The sequence below is a fragment of the Tenrec ecaudatus genome, chromosome 10, assembly GCF_050624435.1.
Source record: "Tenrec ecaudatus isolate mTenEca1 chromosome 10, mTenEca1.hap1, whole genome shotgun sequence".
NCBI classification, from domain to species: domain Eukaryota; kingdom Metazoa; phylum Chordata; class Mammalia; order Afrosoricida; family Tenrecidae; genus Tenrec; species Tenrec ecaudatus.
The window spans coordinates 76934329-76957800 of record NC_134539.1 but is presented as its reverse complement, the minus strand read 5'-3'; the positions used below and the strand labels follow the sequence as shown (position 1 = coordinate 76957800).

The following is a 23472-nucleotide window of genomic DNA, read 5'->3' as shown; positions in this document are numbered from 1 at the left end:
ATGAGCAGACAGCCTCATCTTTCTCCCGTGGAGTGGCTGTCAGAGTTGAACCGCCGACTGTCGTTAGCAGCCCCAGACCGAACTCACGGTGCCACCAGGGCTCTGTGATGCATCGTGATGTTCTTTCTCGTTTTCCTTTTGGGTTTAATCTACTCTATGTACCATGAAACTTGCCACGTGAGCCACTTCTTCGCGTGCACTTGTTCAGTGGCACTCATGACATCCAAATGGCGTGCCGGCCTCACTACTAAGCGTCTCTAAGCATTGTTCGTCACCCTGATCAGGACTCGGCCCATGAAGCAGTGACTCCTCCTCCCTCCCACCCGCCGACTCCTGAAGACTAAACTCACTGTCCAGGAGTCCATTCCGCCTCCGCACGGCAGCCTGATGGGACCTGGTAGAACTGCCCTCCAGGGCTTCTGAGGCTGCAACTCTCCAGGCAAGCAGATTGCCTCACCTTTCAACTGCAGGACCACTGGCGGCTTCGAACTGCTGACCTGGCAGGTAGCAGCCCAACCCACAACCCGCCGGGCTTTCTGTTTGGACGCATTGCCTATTGTGGACATTCCATGTACAGGCACAGTCAAACAGTATCGCCGCTGGGTTCCTGTTCACACACGCATGACTTATTCCAAATGAGATGTACGTACACCCCGTCTCTGTGGTCAGGGGATGGCTGCGGACAAGTTTTCCCAATCATGCGCTTCCCTTGGTCTCCTGAGGGTCCCTTGAGGGAGGAACAAGGTCCAGTGGATCAGTGGCTTCTGAGGGGACCTGCCGAGCTAGTTCACTCCAAAGGAGGGAGTTCAGATCTGAAGATTGTGGTGAAAATGTTTTTTGGGGGTTCCCATAGGGCTCTTGATAGATTCCCTCGAAGGACCCAGGCTGACCACAGGGCTTAGGAAAGCTGCACGGAGGGCTTGTCCCCGTCCCAGTGATGGACTGGCTCCTTCTTCCAGGGCAGCCCTGACGGTCCCGGGAAGATTTTATTGGAAATTGCACCTCACATATAGCCCCAGGTGGAGGAAATGTCAAGAAATGCTATCTTCACAGTTTCATCGTTCTGTTTAATAAGGTTTCAAATGATTTTGTGGCCATCCTTGAAAACTACCATCCTTGAAAACTACTGTCGTGGCTACATGTTGGGCTGCTAACTGCAAGGTCAGCAGTTCAAAACCACTAGCCGCTCTTTGTGAGAAACACGAGGCTTTCTGCTTCTGTAGAGAGTTACAGTCTCGGAGACTTGCAGGGGCAATTCTGTCCTGTCGCGTTGCTAAGAGCTGGAATCGATTCGATGGCTGAGCGTGGGTTTGGAGTCTTTAATGTTTTCAAGGTTCATCCATGTCCTAGGACGTATCAGAGCCTCAGTTCTCCTTCGAGCTGAGTCATTACCATTGTAGTATGTACCACGTTTTGTTGTTTTGGTCATCTGTTGATGGGCGTGTGGGGAAGCCTCAACTAACTCTTGGACTCTGGTGAGGGGCCCTGTGTGTGGGGGGAGCTGCGCAGGAGGCGTGCGGCTGAGTGTGAGGGAGCGTGGGTGCCTGGCTGGTGTGGGTGTGTGGGGTGGCCCCTGGTGCGCACCCGGATTCACATGTGCATGCTCCTGGTATGAGCGACAGGGTCGTGCGTGTGTCACGAGTGGGTGAGTGTGTGTGAACACTTTGATGGGTGTGAGGACAGCTCTGTGCAGGTTGTGAGTGAATGCGCAGGGGTGGGGGGCCCCGCGAGGAAGGCACATACAGGGAACCTACATCAGAAGCCAGGAGCTCAGCTGCCAGCTCTGGGAACAGGCAGATTTGGGCTGACTCCCTGCCACTTCTCATCTCCTGCTCTGGCCACGATGGAGCCCAGGTGCCCTCGGGTGGTGGCCGGGTGGGGTGGTGCCGGAGCTGGTATCACTGGGAAGCAGAGCAGTGGTGATGACTCCCATCTATCTCCTTGGCCTGAGCAGACCTTAGGTTCTCAGTTTTGCCACACCCTGGGAGGTAGAGACGCTCCTGCCCATTGAATAGCGGTGCCCCAGGCAGGTTCCTGGACTTGCCAAGGATCCCCTGCAAGCCTGGGGCTCAGACTCAGATGCCTGCGCTTCCCACGCCATGCGCTGCCCCGACCAGTGTGAGCCCCGCAGCCCTGAGCTGCCTGTCACTGGAAGAGAGTGAGTGGCTTCTGGAGCATCAGACATGGGTGGGCTGGTCTCGAGGTGGATGGTGGGTAGGACCCATGGCCCTGCTGGTGCCAAATGATCTCTCGCCTCTGGAGATTTGGCCTGGCTGAGGCCTGGCTGGAATGCTGCAGAGGAAGCCTGTACCTGGAGAAGTCCATTGGAACATGGATCAGCTGTGCCCTCGGCCCCAGAGATGTTCTCAGCCTTTGCCTCATCCCAGTGGAGAAGTGGGCGCTGTCATTGATCCCGGGCTTTGTTGGTACCAGCCCTATCCCCTGGGACCCTGCAGGTGGGCTGGGACACAGGACACAGGTTGTCGAAAGACAGCTGCAGCTCAAGGATGAGGGGCTGAGGCTGGCTAGGGGTCCGGAGAGCCAAGCCTTTGGCTGCCCTGTCTTACCCAGAGCCCGATAGTGCACAGCAGCTCCAAGAAGAATCTGCCGAATGCTGGAGGCGACCTGGGATTCGGAACGCAGCGACAGAGGGGCCATAGCAGCGTCCAGGGGCTCCTTCCGGGACTGGGGGTCCACTAGCAGCACCTCAGATGACCACAAGTTCCTTGAGGACACACCCGCCTGGTGGCGTTGGCCTCCTGTTCAGTGCCCAGGGCTGAGCCGCACACGGCTGGCCAGGCCTGGTGGATTTCTGCGCCTGAGTAGCACTTTGACTTTCAGAGGCTCTCTGTCTGCTGCTCTGGGCCGAGGAAGACCTATCACGACCCTGACCGGCAATCTGATGCGAAGGTTCAGGTTCGGGGGAGGTGGCAGGGCGTTAGTGGTGTGGGTGACCCTTGACAGTCCTCCTCTGGCTCTCAGTTTCCCATCTGTCCAGCTCTCTGTGAGATGTGATCTCACCAGCCTCTGGGTGCCCTGATTGTGCTGGCAAGGGGGAAGTGCCCCAGTGAGGGGCGCCCAGGAAGGGGTACAGGGTTGTTTGCTGGCTCAGACTCTCCTGGCTCCACCCCCCACCCCCAAGACAGCTGGCTCAGGATCCCAGCAGCCCTGGTGGGGAAGGAGGCGGGAGCACCGAGGAATGCAGCCTGGCAAATGTTTAACCACGGTAGCTGTGACACGCAGCCTTGTCAGGCCTGGGTTTTCAGGAGGGGAAATGGGCTTGGGGCACCCTGCCCTCCTGTCCAACTTCAGGACCACGGCCACCCACCCCAGCTTCTTGAAGCTCTGCTCTTTGGTGCCAGAAAATAGCTTAAATTAAAACAAAACAAAAATATGTCCCCCCAGCCAGGAGCTGCTGTGGGGAACAGAAAGGGAGCTTGGGAGTGGAGGCCAATGGAGCTGGGTTAAAAATCGCCCCCTCTCTACTTCTCAGCCCCAGGACAACTTCCTGCTGCCAGCAGCTGCCTGTGTGGTGTGGAATGTGGGGTGGGGGTGGGGCTGTTTAGCCCAGATGGCCCTGGGATGGGATGTGGGCCTTGTCCAGGGCCTCCTGCTCAGGGCCCAGCCATTCCTGGGTTCAAATCCTGGCTCCTCTTCTTTATTAGCCCTGGGCCCTTCAGCTGAGTTCTTTCCCACTCAGCCCCTGTGATTTCATCTGCCAAATCGGTGGATGATGGCTGGGAGGGACTTAATGTGCAAGTATCGGGGTACCGACCAGGTACCTCCCGGGCTCTTTTTAGTTTGAGTGTTCACCGTTGTGAAATAAGCAGAACACACTTGCCGATGTGATACTGTTCTGGTCTACGGCTTAGCGACCAGATCGTGGATTGTTATGGGGTCCCCGGGAGCCCCACACTCACAGGGGAAATGCAGAGACAAGCCTTCGAGCAGGTGCAATGAGTGATCTATTTACCAGATTTGGGGGCAGCTTTCCATCCGACCCTTTGGTTTGCCTCCTCCTATTAACCCCTCCAGCCCATACCCAGCTTTCCCCAGTGCCCATGGCCACTTCTGGGGGAAGAGAGGCTTAGGTCCCTGGGCCCAGCCAGGAGGCCCCCAAACTGTCCCTGAGATCTGGTGGTGCCAGCATTTTCTGTCCCCATGTCACTGTGAAGACCTGGAGAGCTGCGTCTATGACTCCGTGTGTGGAGAGTCTGGCGCTCAGTAGGGCCCAGAGCCTGCCACTTAGTAGGGCCCGAGAACCTGCCACTTAGTAGGCACTGAGAAAATCTTTGCTGGAACGAATGAAAACCAATGCATAACACAAAAACCCAAACCTCAATTGAGCGAATACATGAACAAACTGAGAAATGAAGCTTCTCATCCATTTTGGGTGTCACTTTCTGTTTCTTCCCGGGCCCTCCTGCCTCCTAGGCTGCGTGATGAGGGATGGAGGGACCATGTCTTGGGGATGGATCCTGAGAAGTCAGGCCTGGGAGGCTGGGCCTCAGCGGGTCAGGCGCTCTCACCCCACTGGTGCTGGGGCCACCAGGAAGGGGTCCAGGCCACCGCCAGCCTGCTCAGCCCGCCCCTCCAGGCCCCTCCTGCTCCCGCCTCTTTGTCGGAACTGAAGGACTCCCATTCAAAGGCAGGCGATGGGGCTATTTTTGGCACTGTGGGGGAAAAGGAGAATGCTTTCCTTCTGTTAAAAAATGTATGGGGCGCGTGCCGGGCCAGCTAGGAGCTCGGCTGAGCTCAAAGCCCAAGGCTCACTGGGCTCCTGCCCCTCAGCTGCCCCCCTCATCCGGTCCCCCCCACTGTGGGCTCCAGCGGCCCACTCCGCCTCACCGGGCGATTCTTGTTGGTAGATGCCTGTGAGGAGGCTCTTGCTGGGCCTGAGTGGTACATGCTCTTAATTAAAACTAATGGCAGCAGTCAAAATAAATAAAGGAGCCTGCTTACCTGCCCTTGCTGTGATACTGGGGCTGCTTCTGCTCTGGTTCCAGGGACTTGAACTGGGGACTAGTGGCTAGAGTGTCCTGCCTGCCTGCACCCTGGGACAAGGCCCAGCAGCTGGGGGGACAAGGACTATGTGGGCCGAGGGGCCGACTGGCTGCCTCACCACCCCTCACTTCCTCGTTCGAAAAGCCAGGCATTGTGGGCAGTGGGGCGGGGGGTGGGGGGGCATGGATTTCTAGCCCTTCTAGAAATATCATCAGGACAGGGTACCCCAAGATGCGATGGGGGTGCACAGCAGGGGCCTGCCCTGTTCTGGGGTCTTCCAGGAGGAAATCAGGGTCCCTCGACCTACTGAGGCGTTAGGTGACGGGGTGTTTCTCTGTAGCTCACGTTGGGCGGTGTGGCCTGAGTTGGTTTGCTGGATATGGCCGCCCTGTCCAAGGGAGGAGCAGGAGCTGAGGAGGCACGGAGAAGTTTGTGGGGGCGGGGTTTGTTTTGGGGGGCACGTACTGGGAGTGTGGCAGCTCTGAGGACCTGGAAAATATGTTGGAGCCAGAGTGCAGAGGGGCGTATGTGATGGACAGAGGGGTGACAGGAGCGGGGAGGGTGCTGGGCATGGAGAGTCCAACCGAAGGGGCTCAAGTCCTGCTCCCACGGACCTGGGAAGGCCCTGCTCGCTCAGCTTGTCCTCACTGGCAGAGCAGGCAGTCTGCAGGGGGAGGTACATGGAATGGGGGGTGCGCGGGGGAGGCACTGCTGTGGGCTGGCCTTGGGAATCTGGGAGCAATAGAAGGCCCCAGCCTGGCAGATAGAGACCCCAGCGGGCATCGTGGTCAAGGTCAGGATTTGGCCTCTTGCAGGTTCAGGCCAGACAATGAGTGTGTGACCCTGCCTCACTCCACTGCTGCTTGGAGGCCCCCTTGGCACGGCACCCGCTCCTCGCCAGGGTCCCCTCCTTCCCTCCAGAGGAGGACTGAGGCCTGTGACCAGGACCACATGAGATGAGTCACTTCTGGGTCTCCTCCAAGCAGAGGGCAGGCCGGGGCCTGTGCCGCCTTCACCCTCGGCTCTTAAAGGGCCAGAGCCAGAGCTGGCACAGCCCTGGCTGCAGACACCTCCACTCCCATCCCCTTGCCCCCACTGCCCCCCCCCCCATTCACCTGACCAGAAGTCCTGGAATTCTAGCCCTAGCACCACCACCCCCTCTCAGGACCCTGCTGCAGCGTTCGCCCCAGTGGCCTTGGAGACGGGAATTTCAGCCTTCTGCGGCTGTTTGGTCTCCCGAGTGGATTTGCTGCATCCTGAGTGACAGCGTGACTGTCTGGTGCCCGCCCCCCCCAGCCTGTCTCAGGGTTAGTGGGGGGGGGGGAATACCCAGCCCATTCCCAGGCACAGGTAGTCCCTCCCAGTTTTCTTTCTCTGTGTGCTGGGTGGGGGGGTGTCTTGGCATGTCTCTCTTTGTTCACCTTTTCTCCATTCTGTCTGGAGGGCCTGTTCTCTGAGCTCTCCATGCTCTACTGGTTTTCCCTGAGCTGTGGTGGGAACCCGCCAAAGCATCTCGTATCCCCTCCTGGCCTGGGGGAGGGAGTGGTGGAGAGAGGGGCGGGGTGGGGAAAGCAGATGTCACCAGCTTCAGGATGGGTGGGCAGGAGGGAGGCTTTCTGATGGACGCTGTGGGGCACATGTGCCAATCCCCACCCCCACCCCGCATGCCCACACTGTGGGTGGCCCTGGCACCTGCCTGCGCTTTCATTAACAACAGCAGCAACTGTCAACATTTGGGGGCACTGGCTGTGCTGCTTCGGCCTCCTCCGGCTGCTGCTGTTCTGTTTCAGCAAGATGTGCTGCTGGTTCCCTGAGCCCACCACGCTCTGTGTTGTCTCAGCTTTGGCCACGCAGCTCCCTCTTGCTGGGGAGCACCCACCGCCTTCCTCTGCCAGCTAAGGCCCGTGCCTCGTGCTGTGCCAGCCCAGTGCCCTTTCTCCCAGGCAGTTCTTCTTCACCCCTTAGGCTGGCCTGAGCTCCTGCCCAGCCTGCCTTTTTCCACAGGTAATGGGATGGTTGTCTGCTTTGTAAGGTCCACTTCCCCTCCTGTCCCAAGGCCCCCACTGAGGGCAGGCTCTGATGGCCAGTGCAGCCTGAACCACAGGCTGCATGGCAGGGCGAGCCGTCTCCTTTGTTCCTGGGCACCTCCTGTGAGGGGGGCACTGTCACTGACATCATGCCCACTTGACAGATGAGGAAAGTGAGGCTTGGAGAGGCAAGTTCTGTTGCCCAGCCTCCTGCCAAGGTGAGCGAAGGACACCCTTTAGTAAACGCCCCTTCTCGTTCAGGTGAGCTGCTTCGGCACCTGCCACAGAGCTGGGCAGGTGCTTGGAGAATGCTTGGGAAGTCAAGCTGAACAGGGTCTCTGGGCACCTGCCCGGACTCACACTTCTCGTAGCGGCTGTTGTGCCAACTGCTGGGGATACAGCTGTGGGGTGGGGGGGGCGGGGGGACAGAGCAAATCCTGCCCTGTGGTGCTCACGGCCACTGGGGAAGGACAGACTTTGGAAAACACAGCCAGTCACAAAGGCTGGCACCACACCACACCACACCACACCACACCACACCACACCAACCACCAACGGCAGCATTTGGTCCTCTGTTCCATTCAGTCCTTTTGTCTGTCTGTAGCTACAGCTGGTTTCATCCTCTTGGATGGACCGATGAGGAAAGTGAGATGCAGAGAGACCATAGTACTTGTCCAGTGTCACGTAGCTGCATGGTGATGGAGCTGGGTTGAGCTGAGTCTGTATTGGCGTGTTTTGGTTTGGGTCCAAGCCAGCCATTTGGAGACCAGTAGATACTCAGGGCCTTTGGCCCCAGCACCAGTTGCTCTCGAACCAGAGACGCCGAAGGTGTGGTGCCTTCTTAGAGAGAATCGCGTGCCGCCGAGCAGGGACTCGGGTTGGGTAAAGCCAGTCAATCCCCAGAATGCATTTGTGTGATGGTTTAAGGATCGCCCTTTTCCATGCAGTCCTGAAGCCACATGGGCCCTTGCCTTGAGTCCAGCTCTGCTGCTGGCCAGCTTTGTTCCTTGAGCCAGTGGCTGCTCATCTCAGAAGCCTGAGCATTCTCTGCTGTTGTGAGAGACCAGAGTCAGTTCTGACGCATCCTGACCCCATGCTGGGCAGACAGAAACACGGGGTCCTGCGGCGGGCTCACGTCTGTCCTCTGCTGGAGCGCATGGTGGCGGCCATTCTGTCAGTCATCTCCTGCGGGCCTTCCTCATTTTCACTACTCCTCCTCGTTACCCACCCGACAACGGGTCTGAAGCATGTAAGACAAAGTGTCACCATTCCTTCCCCTAAGGCACACCTGGCTGTACGTCTTCCAAGCCAGACTTGTTTGTCCCTTGGGCAGGCTGTGGTCCTTCGAAGTCCTGCACCAACATCACAATTCAAACACCTTAACTCTCCATCTGCTTCTTTATTAGCCGTTCATCTTTCACGTGCGGGCGAGGTGATTGAGGATACCGGAACGTGGGTCCAGGCCTCGTGGTGTCGTTGGTCCTTGGCGTGCGTGCTTAGCTCAGCGCCCCGCACACAGGAGGTGCCTAATAAACCACAGTTTTCCCCCCTTGTCATCATTCCTGAACGTCCCAGGACAAAGTACATCTCCTTGGAATTTTACTTAGGAGTCTTTGGGGGAAAAGTTTTTTTCTTTCTTTTTACACTTATCTAGAAATTCAAACCAATGCATTCCAAAAGAAACTCTTACTTTCCTTCAAAGATCACGTCAGTTGTGAGGATGACACAGACGGGGCGCTGCTCGTCCTGCTCGCCATCAGATCGCTGTGAGCTGGCACCTGATCTCAGCACGGGTTTCTCAGGCTGCGGGAACGGCCGGCCACGCACGCACGCAGCGGGCAGCTTAAAGTTCCAGATGTGTATACTGTTGCACAGTTCTAGGGGCGAGGGCTTGCCCTGGTTTGGGGGCCCCGGTGGACAGCCACCTCTTGAAGATGACCCTCTTCCAGGCGAAAGCCCTCTAGGCCCCGTCCTTTGGTGTTGGACACTGCCGGGTTCCCCTCTCTGGGCTCCCCGCCGGCTGAGTGACCTTGGATCAGCACGTTCCCCTCCACAAGGGCTCACTTTCTTATCAGCAAGGGGGGGATGATAACCCCCAGCCTCTCAAAACCCAAACTTACTGCCACCGGGTGATTACGTTTCACAGCGGCTCTACAAGACAGAGCAGACCTGCCCCCGTGGGTTTCTCAGGCTGTCAGTCCTGATGGGAGCAGCGAGCCTCATCTTTCTCCCATGGAGTAGCTGGTGCTTTTGAACTGCTGACCTTGCAGTGAACAGCCCCACGCTCTTGCTCCTGGGCACCTGAGAGGGGCCAGGCTTGTCTCCCTATCAACCATGACAAAGGCAGGTTCCTGGAGCCAGGTGGCCCAATTCACCCAGCTCTGAACTGAGCCTACCCTTTGGAGCCAAGGACCACCATCCACTCCCCATTCCTGAAGCCGGGTCTTACGAGCTTGAAGGTGCACATCAAGTGGCTCCTCTGCAGATGAGCCAGGACAACCCAGCCGTCCTGCTGCAGCCCCAGTGTCCTGTCCGATTGAGGGTGTGTAAGGAGAGGACAGGGTGCCTGTTCACCCTGTGGGGGTCATAGCAGGGTTTGGGAGGGGGGGCGGTCAGATCTGGGTTCATAGCCTGGTTCAGCTGGATGACCTTGGACATGCACTACCCTCCCCATCTCCACATGGAGACCCTGGCACTGCTATCGCCGTGAGCCCGGGGCTCTCCAGAGGCTGTAAATGTCGTATGCTGCGCACCGCCCTCAGTAACAACAGCTCACGGGTCTCCCCCCATCGTGCTGGTGGTGGCAGTCACCGATGTCCTTGGGTTTCCAGTGGGTGAGTCTGCCCAGGAGGGTGTTGTGTGAGGCACAGGGGCAGGGCTGGGCCCATTTTTCCTGTTGACGGCTGTGTGCCCAAGCCTAGTGCAGGGCCAGCCCCTGCTGGCACTCAGTGGATGTGGGTGGGAACCGTGAGTGCTCAGAGGAGGCTGGGCTGCCCGCCACCGGTGGGGGGCCTGGAGCTGTGATTGGAGAGCTGAGGAAGTGTGGGGGAGTGATGGGAACCGGGGCTCTGGGAACCCTCTCCTTCAGGGTCATGGTGAGGGGCTCCCGCAGCCCCTCAGCTCAGCTCAGCTCATTCCCAGCGCCCAGTAGTTCCGGGTGGGCTGCCAGGGCTGGCACTGTGGCCCAGCTTCCCTCCAGCTGGGCACTTGTGGAGATGGGAGTGGGGTGGTGCGGGGGGGGGGGAGGTGGGGGGTGGAGGAGGGAGGCTGCCTCTTTTCACCAGAGCAGAGGCACCGAATAACGATCCCAACAACAGTGCCAATAACACTGAGCCCCGCTTATTAAGCACCTACTTGATGCCAGGTGGCTCCTGCGTAGTTTTCCTGTCCTTTGAGACAATGCTACTGGGCTCACTTTTACAGATCCAGTTCCCATGTCAGCCCCTGGTGTGAGTGGATCCAGACTTTCCCTGCGTGGTCTGGGCCCGTAGGCTGCTTTTCAGTGGGGGGTGGAGGGGTGGGGGCACAGCCTGCTGGGGAATGCTGCCTTCTGGCCCCTCGGTTCTCTTCCTGGATGCAGTGTGAAGCTGGGAGGGGGCCTGGAGAGCCCAGGGTCATTCATTATGCAAGGAAGGAGGGTCTCGGCCAAGGTCACACAGCAGGTCAGAAGCCAAAGTTGTGTGTTGGGGGGTGGGGGCAGCAGGAGGATCAGGGTGCAGCCCTGGGGCCTTCTGGGAAGTGGCTTGTGAGGTGCAGACTGACCCCAGTGCACCCATGAGGATTCTCGCTGCAGGGCAGTGCAGAGGTATCTGTGCTGTAGGACAGGGGTGGGGTCACGGGAGGTCTGAGACCGGGGAAAACATTGGGTGCAGGTGGGCAGAAAACCCTGCCAGCGCTGCCCTCTCTGCCTTGCCCCCCCCCTTCTCTGTGCAGCACCTCAAAGTTGCGCAGTTGTCAGCAGGAGGTCCAGGAGCCATTTCCTCCTTTACAAATAGGGACACTGAGACCCAGAGAAGGACAGTGACCAGGTCACACAGCAAGGCAGCAACGTGGGGTTTTCAGGTGCCTGTGAGTTGATTTCGACTGGTAGTGAGCCCACACGACAGAGTAGATCTGTACCCTGCTGGCTCTGGGGTTAGACGTTACTGCACAGTCAATGGTTCAAACCCAACAGCCGCTCCCCGGGAGAAAGATGAGGCTTGTCTGCTCCCATAAAGAAGTGTAGTCTTTGGAAATCCTATATAAGGTCCCTATGAATCAGAAGCAACTCGCTGTCATGGGTTTGATTTTGATTTGGAATCATTACTGATGGAGTCCCGGGGCAGTGGGTAAGCATGGCAGCTAATTGGATGGTCAGCAGTTCAAGCCCACCAGCTGCTCCTTGGGAGGCAGATGTGATGGTTTGCTGCTGTAGGGGTTCATGACCTTGGAAGCCCTGTGGGTCAGTTTTGTTCTGTCCTGTAGAGAGTCAACATGATGGCAGTGGGCTTGGCTTCTGACTCATCTTTATGGAAGCCAACGGATCCTCACGTTTCTCCCAAAGAGGACCCCTGAGCAGGTTCAGACTACCAGCCTTCTGTTAGCAGCTGAGCGCTTCATGTGTGGCAGGTCCCTGGAGTCCAAGTCCCTACAGGAGAACCGCCTCTTCCTCAGGGCTCAGGGCTGATCTGAGAGGTCCCTAGGGTGGTGTGAGGGGCAGGCCAGGCTGTGGGACTGGCCTGAGAGGGGGACTCTGTTGTGAAGGAGCAGCTGTGGTAGAGGGCCCTGAAGTTCCTGCAGAGTCTTGGGGTCTGGCTTTTCAGGGAACTGTGAGCTGGTTCGGGAGGTGGTGGTGAGGAAGAGCTAGGTGGTGGGGGAAAGCTGGGCTTACACTGACCTTCGGGCTTGAACTTGAGTGCAAAGGACCAAACCAAACCAAATCCACTGCTACCAAGTTGATTCCAACTCATGGGGACCCTGTAGGAGCCTATAGGGATAGAACTGCTCCTGTGGGTTTTCTAGAACTGAAGCACAGTTGGTGGTTTCAAACTGCTGACCTTGTGCTGACTGAGCAGCCTGGCTCATAACCACTGTGCCACCAGGGCTCCTGTGGAGGGTGACAGAGGCGGGGTCTAAATAGGTGAGGCAGAACCAAGTCTGGATATACCAGGGTAGACTCAAGGCCACCAGCCGGGCCGGAACTTGCTTGCAATGGGTGCAGGGTAAGAAGGGGGCATTCATGGTTTAGGGGTCTGGTAGGAGGAAGTCCGGCCCGAGGAAGAGAGGGGCCCCTGGGCTGTCAGCGATGAGACCCTGCTGGAGCCGTTCGGGGGAGTCAAGGGTACCGAGGGAATCTGAGTAGGGCATTATGAGGAGAACTGACCATACTAGGTGACACTGTCTGTCATAGGGAATGTCAGTGCTTTGGCAAAAAAGTTATTATTATCTCTTAGTAAAAATATCCTTATAGTTAGCTATAACATCAAAAGTCAAAACGTTTTGCATATGCCTCCTTTACCTGGATCACATGCCTCCAGAGCCACAGTCATGGCCGTCAAGTCCATGCCAAGCCCTAGCAGCCCTGCAGGACAGCGTGGGCTGGCCCCTGGGGTTTTCTGACTGTCACTCTGTACAGGAGCAGAAACCCCCGTCTTCTCCCACGGAGCCACTGGTGGTTTTGAACTGCTGACCTCGCAGTTAGCAGTCCAACGGGTAACCACTGCACCACCAGGCCTCTCGCCCCTCCACCGGCTCAGTGCACCCACGGGCTACCCCTCGGTGCTGCCCGCTCGCTGAGCCCGGCCGGCGCCGGCCCACCCGCCAGCCGCAGCGTGAGCCCCGTGTCGGTGCTCCAGCTCACGCCGCTGTTTGCAGAGCTGCCCGCGTGTTCCCAGTTGCCGAGTTTGTCCATTTTTATGGTGTTTTTTGGGCTACAATATTGTGGTAATTAGTATTTGTGAACCTAACTCAGTAACTTTCCGGAGAATGAAGTCGGTATTCAAGGCAAAGGAGAAGAATCGGAACAGGCTTCCGCTCAGTTGCTAAGGACGTCACCAGGAACGCTGTCATTCCACACCGAGAGCTTGCACCCAGCACGCTTTGTTGCTAGTCCCCTCTAGCCTGAGAATTGTTCCATCTAGACGGCGTCCTGCGGCGGTCTTTAGCACATATTATCCGACGGTTAGACTCGACAGTAAACAGGACGTAGGAGTCTGTGTGGCCTGGTACCGGAGCAGGTCCATGGGTGGTGACATCACGAGTTGCCGGCAGGGCGACACCAGCCCCGTGATGTCCTGGAGGAGCGGGCGTTTGGAGGAGGGGTGGACTGGGGTGAGGCAGCAGGGAAGGAGGGAGGCAAGAGAGGGGGCCAGACCAGCTGCATTTTGGAGGAGGGGTGGTCAAAGCAGTCCTAAATCCAGCCGGGCAGGATGAACATGTCCTTTCAGCAATGGGGAGTCGCGTGTGTGTCTAGACCCAATATCCCCCTTCCCCACGTCCACCAGCCCCCACCATGATTTCCGACGCATAGCAAGTCTGTATAGCAGTGGTTCTCAACCTTCCTAATACCGGGACCCTTTAATATAGTGTCATGTGGTGACCCCAGTAGGTGGGTGTATCTGCATGTGGGTGGACCCGCCTGGAGATGGATAGAGGAGCCGTGTCTCGGTTCCTAAGACCATCAGAAAGATGGTCTGAGGCAACCCCTGTGAAAGGGTCGTTTGATCCCCAAAAGGGTCGCGACCACAGGTTGAGAACCGCTGCTGTGTAGGGTTAGTGAGACCACCTTTTTACAGCCTCTTCCCTCTCCCACGGAGCAGCTGGTGGGTTTGAACCCCTGACATTGTAATTAGCAGCCCAGTGCCTAACCTACGGTGCTACCAGCACGCTCTCTTGGTGTTCATCAAGGTCCCCTGGATGGTGCAGGTGGGGCTGAAGGAGCCAAGGAGGCTGCTCTGCTCAGTCTTTGTCCCTGGAAATAGAAACAGGGTGGGGTGGGGGTAGCCATGGGAGAGGGGGGTTCTCACTCTGCTCATAATACCCCTGCTACAGCCAATGCCTCCATGGGGGCCGCCAGCCCCTGCTCTCTGCTCCCACCATGTTTGAGCTGAGCTCTCGTCAGGAGAGAGCTGTTTTGCTTTAGGGAAATCAAAATCAGACTCAACATTTACCCTGGGCTCCTGGGACCAGCTCTTGTGTGCGCTCCCGGCAGAGCTGTGTGCAGGGCATGTGGGTGGGGAGCAGCCTCAGAAGTGCTGCTTGTGGTGCAGAAGGGGGGGGGGCAAGACACAGCGGCAAGCTCTGCAGTGCCCCCCAACCCCAGGCTCGGGGTGCAGGACTAGCTCAGTCCTGTGAGCCTCCTGCTGGCCCCTTCATCCTCTCGGCACCACCCGCCCCCTGTTCTCACTGAGATGAGGGGCTCTGTGCCTGGCTGTAAGCAGGGAGGGAGTCTTCGAACAATGGCCCCTGCTCCCCACCTGGCCCTGCCTCCGAGCACTCCAGAGCTGAGCTGCTTTGTGGGGTGGGTTTTCCTGCAGGTAGGGACTCAGAGGCTCAGGGGCGTTAAGGAGCTTGTTCTCAATAGCCCAGTCCATCCTGTAAGACTTCAAGACAGGGTGGCCCTCCGAGCTGTTTACCATTCCAGACGAGTGGTATGTAGTGACCTGTCCATCTTGATTTCTGTCCTCTGCCAGCAAGTGCCACACACTTACCGGGACTCGCTTGAGGGTTTCCACAGCTGGGCAGCACCATGGAAAGTAGACAGCCTCGTCTTACTCCTGAGGAGCAGCTGCAGGGCTTGAACCGCCAACCTTGGCATCAGCAGCCCAGCACCTAGCCCATGGAGTTTGTGCCCTTCCTGCCTGGATGCCGGGGTGTCCTGGGCCAAAGCTGAAAAGCCAGGTGTCATTGGGAAGATAAACAGGTTGTGAGAAACAAGTTTTAGGATGTGTTTCAAATCCAGCCTCATGGCTTGTGGACAGGGAGGAACCAACAAAGATTTGTCCGCTGCCTCCTGTGTGCAGGACAGTGGGCTGGGCTCTGAGGAAGAGGCTCGGGGGCCTGGGGACAAGCGTTGTTCTCCGGGGGTTTAGTGCCCAGCTGGGGAAAGTGCTTGTTTGCTGGGCACCAGCCTTCTTGCCAAGGGCTTTGAGTCTCCTCCCAGCGAGCGCTCCTAACAGCTCGGGAGGCTGGAGCTGCCACTGGTCTCCACTCAGGTGCGTGGAGTCATTTGCCCAAGACCACACAATCGGAAAAATCAGGAAGCCTGGCCTGGAGTCCCGACCAGCTGACCCCAGAGCCCATTCTGTTTCAACACCACCTCTGCCCAGTACAGGCAGAGCCCTCCTCTGACTCTGCCCTGGAGCCTGTGGGAAGACAGACTACAGCTATGGTGCCCACATGTAAGCAGGGCTGCCCAGGGTGGCAGGGAAGAGCCCGGAGTGTGTCTCAGAACAGGGACACATCAGCTGGGACGTGGGCAATGAACAGGGGCTGTGAGGGGGAATGAGGCGGGGGAGCATGTTTGGGGCAGAGGGAGCAGCAGGTACAAAGCACACTAGCCGGGAGACTTAGAGCCACAGGAACGCCTGGTCCCTCTGCCCTGGAGGCAGCAGTGTGGACATCCAGTGTCCACAGGGTCTGCGCCCACTGAGCTCCAAAGAGGATCCTCCCTCACCTCTTCCAGGTTCCGGAGGCACCTGGCAGGCCTAGGCATTCTTTGGCTTGTAGATGCAACTTCATGTGGCTGTCTTTTCTCTTTCTCTCTCTCTCTCTCTCTCTCCACCAGCTGTGTTGGATTAAGACTCACCCAATCCCAGTGTGACCTCATGTTAGCTAACAGTATCTTCAGAGGTTCTGTTCCTAAGCCAGGCCACATTCACAGGTACCAGGCTGAGGACTTGGACATAGCTTTTTGGGGAACGCGGTTCACCCTCTAACAGGGGGGTCACCCAGTTGGGGGCTCCGGGCTCTGGACCACGATCCCCAGACTCTGTAGAGAAAGGAGGATGGAATTTCGCTTTTGTGTTTGGGCAGAAGCAGAGGGGAGCTGGACCCGGTCATCGTACCCCATCCGTTACCCCTTCTGTGCCCATGGTGCCATCTCAGAGGTGCCGAGAGATGGCACCTGGGCAAGATGCCCAGTGTAGGACGAGGCAGTGAGGTCACTGAGGCCTGCACGCTGTTAATGGCGGTTGAGATGGTCACGGGGGGATGCGGACAGCCTTTTATTTGGAAACTTCTAGAGGAACATTGAGATAGTGGTGCAGGCCATGCCCGGGCGCCCTGCATGGAGATTTACCAGCCGTCAGCGTTTCTGCCACACATGTGTCCGCCCCTTAACGGTGCACGTACGCATGTGGACTTCTGACCGATTTCACTGCCGGCCGGCCTGACCCTTCAGTAGTGCAGGGCACCGCTCCAAAGGAGAAAGAGCTTCTTCCCCAGAGCCTCAGTATGAGGAGGCCGCTCCAGAACATCCCTGCAGACGCTCCGTGACCTTGTCATCCTGTAGCTCCATGAACTCCGTGGAGAGCGCCGACCTGTTACGATCCTGGAGAAGGAAGATCTGGAGTGAGCCCAGTCACCACCTCAGAGCCAATAGTCCAGCATCTTTTTTTTGGAGGGTGTGTGTGTTATTTTTTTTTTTATTATACTTGTTAACTGTAGTCTAATACTTAAAAAAATCATTTTATTAGGGACTCGTACAACTCTTATCACAATCCGTACATACATCCACTGTGTCCAGCACATTTGAACATATGCTGCCATCATCATTCTCAAAACATTTACTTTCTACTTGAGCCCTTGGTACCAGCGCCTCATTTTGCCCCCTCCCTCCCTCCCCACTCCTCCCTTCCCCATGAACCCTTGATAATTTATAAATCATTATTTTGTCATATCTTATACCATCCGACGTCTCCCTTCACCTACTTCTCCGCTGTCCGTCCCCCAGGGAGGAGGTTATATGTTGACCTTGTAATCTGTTCCCCCTTTCTCCCTCACCTTCCCTTTACCCTCCCGGTATCGCCACTCTCACCACTGGTCCTGAGGGGTTCATCTGTCCTGGATTCCCTGTGATTCCAGTTCCTATCTGTACCAGTGTACATCCTCCAGTCCAGCTGGATTTGTAAGGAAGAAATGGGATCATGAGAGTGGGGGGCAGTCCAGTGTCTTGAGACCTGTTTCCTTGCTCCTGACCCTGGGGCCAGTCCAGGTTGGGGGTGGCATTTGGCTGTCTTCTTGCTCCCTCTGTTTTCATTGTGACAAAGAGCAGCCGGACAGGGAGGCACACTGGGCTAAGTGCTGGATCACTATGAGGTTGGCAGGTGGGCTCTACCCAGAGGCACTTGGAAGAAAGGCCTGGCGATCATTCTCTGAAAGGTCACAACCTTGAAAATTCCGTGGAGCACTGTACTGGATGGCAGCCAACTGCCCCAGACACACACGTTGCAGAACACAGATCCATCTTTCATGGTCACGTTCATCTTGTTCACCATATTGTACATCCATTCACATAAACCAATCGTAAAATCTCCCATCACCCTTAACAGAAACTCAGTCTCCTAAGCTGAGCAATAAAGACCCCTCGCTGCCCCCACCCTTGTTCACCACAGTAAACCCTGGTCCGTGTACACTTGCGTGTTCTAGAGACTGCCGATAAGTGGGATCCTACAATATTCCTGCTCCTGGGTGGGACTTGTTTCCCACTTAGCACCATGTTTGCGGGGTTCATCCGTGGTGCAGAGTGCGTGTGGGCTTTGGAGGAATACATGTTCCATGGTGGGGTGCTGCGGAATGCATTCGACAGTTCAAAGCCACCAGCTGCTCCACAGGAGAAAGATGAGGCTTTCAGGCGCAGTTCTCCCCCGCCCTGGAGGGTCACTTTCAGTCAGCCTTGACTGGCCAGCAGTGAGTCTGGGTTTTGTGTCGGTGTCATGTGTCTGCTGACAGACATGCAGGTTGCTCCCACTCTTTGGCTGTGGTAGATGGGGCCGCCGCGAACACCTTCACTCTCTTCTTTCTGGAACGATCCCTCGTCCTGGTTTGTCTTTCGCGGTCCTGATTGAGATGTCCCGGCCGATGGTCTCTGTCTAGTGTCCTGCGTCCTGGACGTGTCTGATGGTCTCCTCAGGATTCGACGCAGGTTAAATGCTTCTAGCAGGAAAACTCCATGGATAAAGTGTCCTCCCAGCCGCGCCCCGGCAGGGACCCCTGACAGAGAGCTGTCTCTGACCGAGGATGCTGGGAGTGATCGAGGGCCGTCCTTCCTGACGGCAGTCTTCATTGCACATGAGGAAAAATCAAATGGGACACGTCACTGGCAATTTCGTAGACCTTGTTGCTTGGACAGAAGGCAGATAAGGCGAGTCAGTGAAAACAAGATTTTTAAAGGAAAACTAGGGAGTGACTCACCGGACGATGGTGGAGGTGGCTTCCCGGAACCCAGGCAGAACGTTGAGAACTTGGGCCCGCGACTGGGCAGCCCTGGGCTGAGCCCTTGCTGTGCCTCTTTTTGGCAGTGGTCTCTGCCCCAGCCTTCAGGCTGTCTGTCTCTTTGCGCCTCATCTTTCTCAGCGGGTGGTGGCTGGTAAGTGGCAGACTGTCTGACTCTGGCTGGAGGAGTGGGCGGGGCAGGCCCCAGAGAGCTGCCCTCCAAGGCTCCTGATGCTCCAGGCTGGAATGCAGGCAAGCGCTGCCAGCAGGGGTGGCCTGGTGCCAGGGGAGACCTTAGGCTTCACCTGAGTTCTGATGGCCAATTAGCTGCTGAAAGCTGCTGCTGGTGCTTGTCTCCCCAATCCCAGCTATGTCCCCTGGGGCTTTGCAGCCTGCCCATGGCCCAGCCTTCTGTACTGGTGACAGTGTTAAAATGCGGGGTGGAAGGGCAGTCAATGCCTGCCCTCACCCCCTGGATATGCGGCTCTGAGGGTGCAGGGGCTCTGGGGAAGCTTGCTTGGGGTCTGAGCGGGAGGGTCTCGAAGAACCCCGGTCTGGCCCCATGATGGCAAAGGCCACCAAGGCCCCTGCCCTCAGCTCCTGCTGTTAGTGTCACGTGCTGCCTCCTGTAAAGGCCGCACAGGCCATGTCGTCTCATGGGCAGTTTGAGGTGGACACAGGTGGAGAGGGAGGGCAGGCCCTCGGTCTCCTTGCTGGGAAAACAAGATCACACGGACTTAGGGAGTTTTTGTGAACAGTGCGGATGTTCCCATTCTTTGGAAACAAACTCATTTTACAGATGCGGAAGCGGAGGCTCAGAGAGGGGATATCGTTTCCCCAAGGACACACAGCCAGTAAGTTGTGCTGAATCTGAGCCCAGGGGGTACCTGCCCCTAAGCTGCGAGCTGTGCTTTGAAGGTCCCCTGGGTCTTTGGTCTCAAGCCTTTAGCATTGGCCCCTCGACCCCTCACCCTTCACAGCTGGGTGCTGGTGGCAGAACCAGGTCAAGTCAGCTTGGGTTAGACCAAGGTCACTTTCCCTCTACACCCCCATGCCTCTCCCCACTCCCCCATCCTTTGCCAAACCGTTCTCTTGAAAAATCATGGTCTTTGATGCCAGGCCCGGCCTTCTGGGTGACTGGCATCTCCGAGCAGCTGACTTGGGCTTGTGAGGTGGATCCTGGTGGAGGCTTCCAGGATAGGGGGCCAGGGAGGGCTGGGGGGGGGGGGAGCCGCAGACTTGAGTGCAAGTCCCCCGCACACACCTCTGTCAGTGCCTCTGTTTCCCTTTGGAGTTAGGGCAGACTACTGCTTTAAGCAGGGCTGTTGTGAGGGTGGCTGAGCCCATGCCCAGAGGCCCAACCAGGACACAGAGCCTGGCACACAGGGGGCACCCTGTATTTGGCAACTGTTCCTCGTTGGCTTGGAATGGCTTTTGAAAAGTGGCTTCCCCGAGACTGCCTGGGCACAAACAACCCAAGACAACTCCTTGGGCCTTTTCCCACTCCCCTGGGAAGGATCCCAGTTCCCGGAATAGCCCAAAGTCAACATGGCTTTGCTACCGGTGTCTTTGTTCCCTCCGCTCGCTCGTCCACGCATTCCTTCCTGCCACAGACCCATATGGAGAGCTGTGAGTGCCCAGCCCCCTGCTAGAGTCAGACACGGTCACGCCTGCTGTGGTTGACCTCTGAGGACAGTGCCGGGCAGCAGGTGCCGTCATAATGATCCTCACTGCCCCCCTTCTTAGATGGGGAAAGTGGGGCTCGGAAAGTGGGAGGAGCTCTGCTCGGGTCGCTCCCCAGGCTCGGCCTGCGACTGACCTTGGAAGTGGTTTTGATGTTTTGGTTCAGTGGTTTTAGCGAGAACATCAAACCAATTCACTACTTTTTGGAAGAAGAAAAGGAAGAGAGAGAAAGAAAGACATTAAAACCAAGCTTTTTGTCTCGTGGTTCAGCTGTTGTTGTGTTGTTAGGTGCTGACTCCTAGCAGAACAGAACAACTGCGGGACCTGAGGGCCCGCGCCATCCCCCGATTGTTCTCAGGTTTGAGCCCATTGCTGCAGCCACTGGTCGCTCTAGCTTGTGGAGGACCTTCCTCTTTGTCACTGCCCCTCTGCTTCACCCAAAGCAGGAGGTCCTTCTCCGGGGACTGGTTTCTCCTGATGACGTGTCCAACGTATGTGAGACAAAGTCTCACCATCCCTGCTTCTAAGGAGCATGCTGGGCAGTTCCACAGTATCTTCAGTATGCTTTGCCAGCACCGCAATTCAACTGCATCGATGCGTCTTCTGTCGTCCTTAGCCCACCGCCAACTTTCACAGGCATAGGAAGTGATTGAAAAGACTATGGTGTGGGTGGGGCACACCCTGGCCTTCAGCGTGACATCCTGGCTTGGCATCGTTTCAGAGACAGAGTTGCCCCACGCAAGGTGCCCTTTGCTCTCTGGGATGCCACTTCTGTGAGCATCGATGGTGAACCCACGCCAGACAGAGTCCCTGGCAACACCAACCTTTTTTCTACCCGTGCGATGTTCCCTGTTGGTCATTGTGAGAATTTCGGCTTTCTTTCTTTCTTTTTAAATCATTTTATTAGGGGCTCATTCAACTCATCACAATCCATACATACATCAGTTGTATAAAGCACATTTGTACATTCATTGCCCTCATCATTCTCAAAACATTTGCTCTCCATGTAAGCCCCTGGCATCAGATCATCATTTTTCCTCTCCCTCCCCTCTCCCCTCGCCCTCATGAGCCCTTGATAATTTTAAAATTATTATTTTGTCATATCTTGCCCTGTCCGATGTCTCCCTTCACCTACTTTTCTGTTGTCCGTCCCCCAGGGAGAAGGTCACATGTAGATCCTTATAATCGGTTCCCTCTTTCCAACCTACCCTCCCGATATTCCCACTCTCAGCACTGGTCCTGAAAGCCTGGATTCCCTGTGTTTCCAGTTCCTATCTGTACCAGTGTACATCCTCTGGTCTAGCCAGATTTGTAAGGAAGAATTGGGATCATGATGGGGGGGGCAAAGCATTAAAGAACTAGAGGAAAGTTAAGTTGTATGTTTCATCATTGCTACCCTATATGCTGACTGGCTCGTCTCCTCCCCGCATATAAAGGGGTGTCCACTTGCCCACAGATGGGCTTTGGGTCTCTACTCTGCACTTACCCTCATTTACAATGTTATGATTTTTTGTTATTTGATGCCTAATACCTGATCCCTTCCACACTTTGTGATCACACAGGCTGGTGTGCTTCTTCCATGTGGGCTTTGTTGCTTTTGAACTAGATGGCTGCTTGTTTATCTTCAAGCATTTAAGATCCCAGACGCTATATCTTTTGATAGCCAGGCACCATCAGCTTTATTTGCCACATTTGTTTATGCACCCACATTTGCTTATGTCTTCAGTGATCATATCGGGAAGGTGGGCACCCACTAATATGAGGTTTTGTTTTTTGATGCCTGATATCTGGTCCCTTCTACACCTCGTGGTCATACAGGCGGTTTCTGCTTTCTTGACATCGAGCTGTGACCCATGTCACCAAGAAGGGCTGTTTGGCATTGCCTTGAGGCTCAGCCACTCTCGAGGGCTGGTTGCAGCCTGTGGGTCCAGGGCTTATTTCCTCTCTTCCTGGTGAGAGTACCAGGACTGGCCACGAAGTAGGGCTGGAGGGGTGGGCGAGGCGGAGAGCATGCTGGGGCTGGGCTGGGGCCCCCACCTGCAGCAGTGAGCAGCACCGCCTCTGACCAGCCTGCCTCCAAGGACTGAGAGATGGGAGAGTGCTGTTTCGACAGCCCTGCCTCCCTGGCCCAGGATTGGGAAGCGAGTGCTGAATGTGGGAGAGGGTTGTAGGCCAGGCTTGCAGCAGCAGCAGCAGGCATGGGGGAGGGATGGGGCAGCATTTGTTCCCTGGGGGGTAGCTGGGCACAGAGCCCCCCACCTGGCACTGTCCACCTGCAGGTGGGTGGGGGTGCATTTTCCTGTTCAGAGCTGGCAGGCAGGCCACGGGGCAGGGAGGGCAGTGAGGGGGGCTCCCCCGCCTGTCCCCTGGGACCCCTTCCTGAGCGCCTCCTTACCTCTCTCTTTTCTCTTGCAGTTACCGAGAAGGAAGTCCAGCAGTGGTGAGTGGCCCCGTCCCTGGAGATGGGTGGGGGCTGGGGTCTGGGGTTTTGTGCTGGCCAGGAGCACAAGCAGGCTGCCCAACACAGGAGAACATGGAAGGGGCCCCCGGAGAGACTTTGCCAGCGGCTTCCTTTGTCCGCATGGGGCTGGTAGAATGTCAGTGGGATTGGGGTCAGCGATAGCGCTGAGGGGTTGGCAGTTTTTCACCTTGTGTGGCATCTCTGGTGGCCACTGGGCCCTGAAGGGATCACTCTAGGCCCTGTTCACCAAAGGGGAGGGATTCATGACCCAAGAGAAGTGAACCAAGAGACTGGGTTCTAAGCTTGGCTTGTCACTAAATTACCTGGTGGCCTTGAGAAGTTTCTTCTCTTCTCCGGGGCTCAGTTGCCCCTCCTAGAAAGGATTGATTCGACTGGTTCAAGGATGACACACATGTGTCCAGCTCTGATTAACCCGCAGTGACCTCCCTGAGTGCTGTGCTAAGAGACTGTGAGGCTACTTATCACAGAGCAACGGGAAGTATCACAATGAGTGATTAGTGAGCTCGGTAATGGATTAGTGATGCCTGCCCTGGGTCTAGGGAAGGAGAGAGGTATATTTTGTGTCATTGTATAGCTCGCACTATAAGGTGGGGGTGGGGCGAAGGCTGAGGAGGACAGAGTAGAGCTTGGTGACTTTCAGTTTAGAAATGGGCTTTTCCTGTGCCTCTCCAAGAGTGACCACATGCAAGTGACTTAGCTGCTCTCAGACTCCGTTTCCAGAAACAAGAATGTGCTGGGCTGCGGGTAGAGATGCTCCTGTTTTTAGGCTTCTGTCACTCTGCTTTCCCTTCCCAGGATGCTTCCTTCCTGGGCTGTTGTCTACCCAGTTCCTCCTCCTCATTCCGCCCCCAACTCTTTCATGTG

General features: G+C 56.6%; 1 protein-coding gene across 3 annotated transcripts in view; it reads left to right on the top strand.

Moving 5' to 3' along the window:
* NCS1 (neuronal calcium sensor 1) overlaps nucleotides 1–23472 on the top strand; it is a 68207-nt gene that overhangs the window by 9740 nt on the left and 34995 nt on the right. For all 3 annotated transcript variants that reach the window (XM_075560633.1, XM_075560632.1, XM_075560635.1), the window contains exon 2: nucleotides 22542–22566. In XM_075560633.1, the coding sequence (XP_075416748.1) occupies nucleotides 22542–22566 (25 nt within the window). The remainder of the gene's footprint in view (nucleotides 1–22541; nucleotides 22567–23472) is intronic.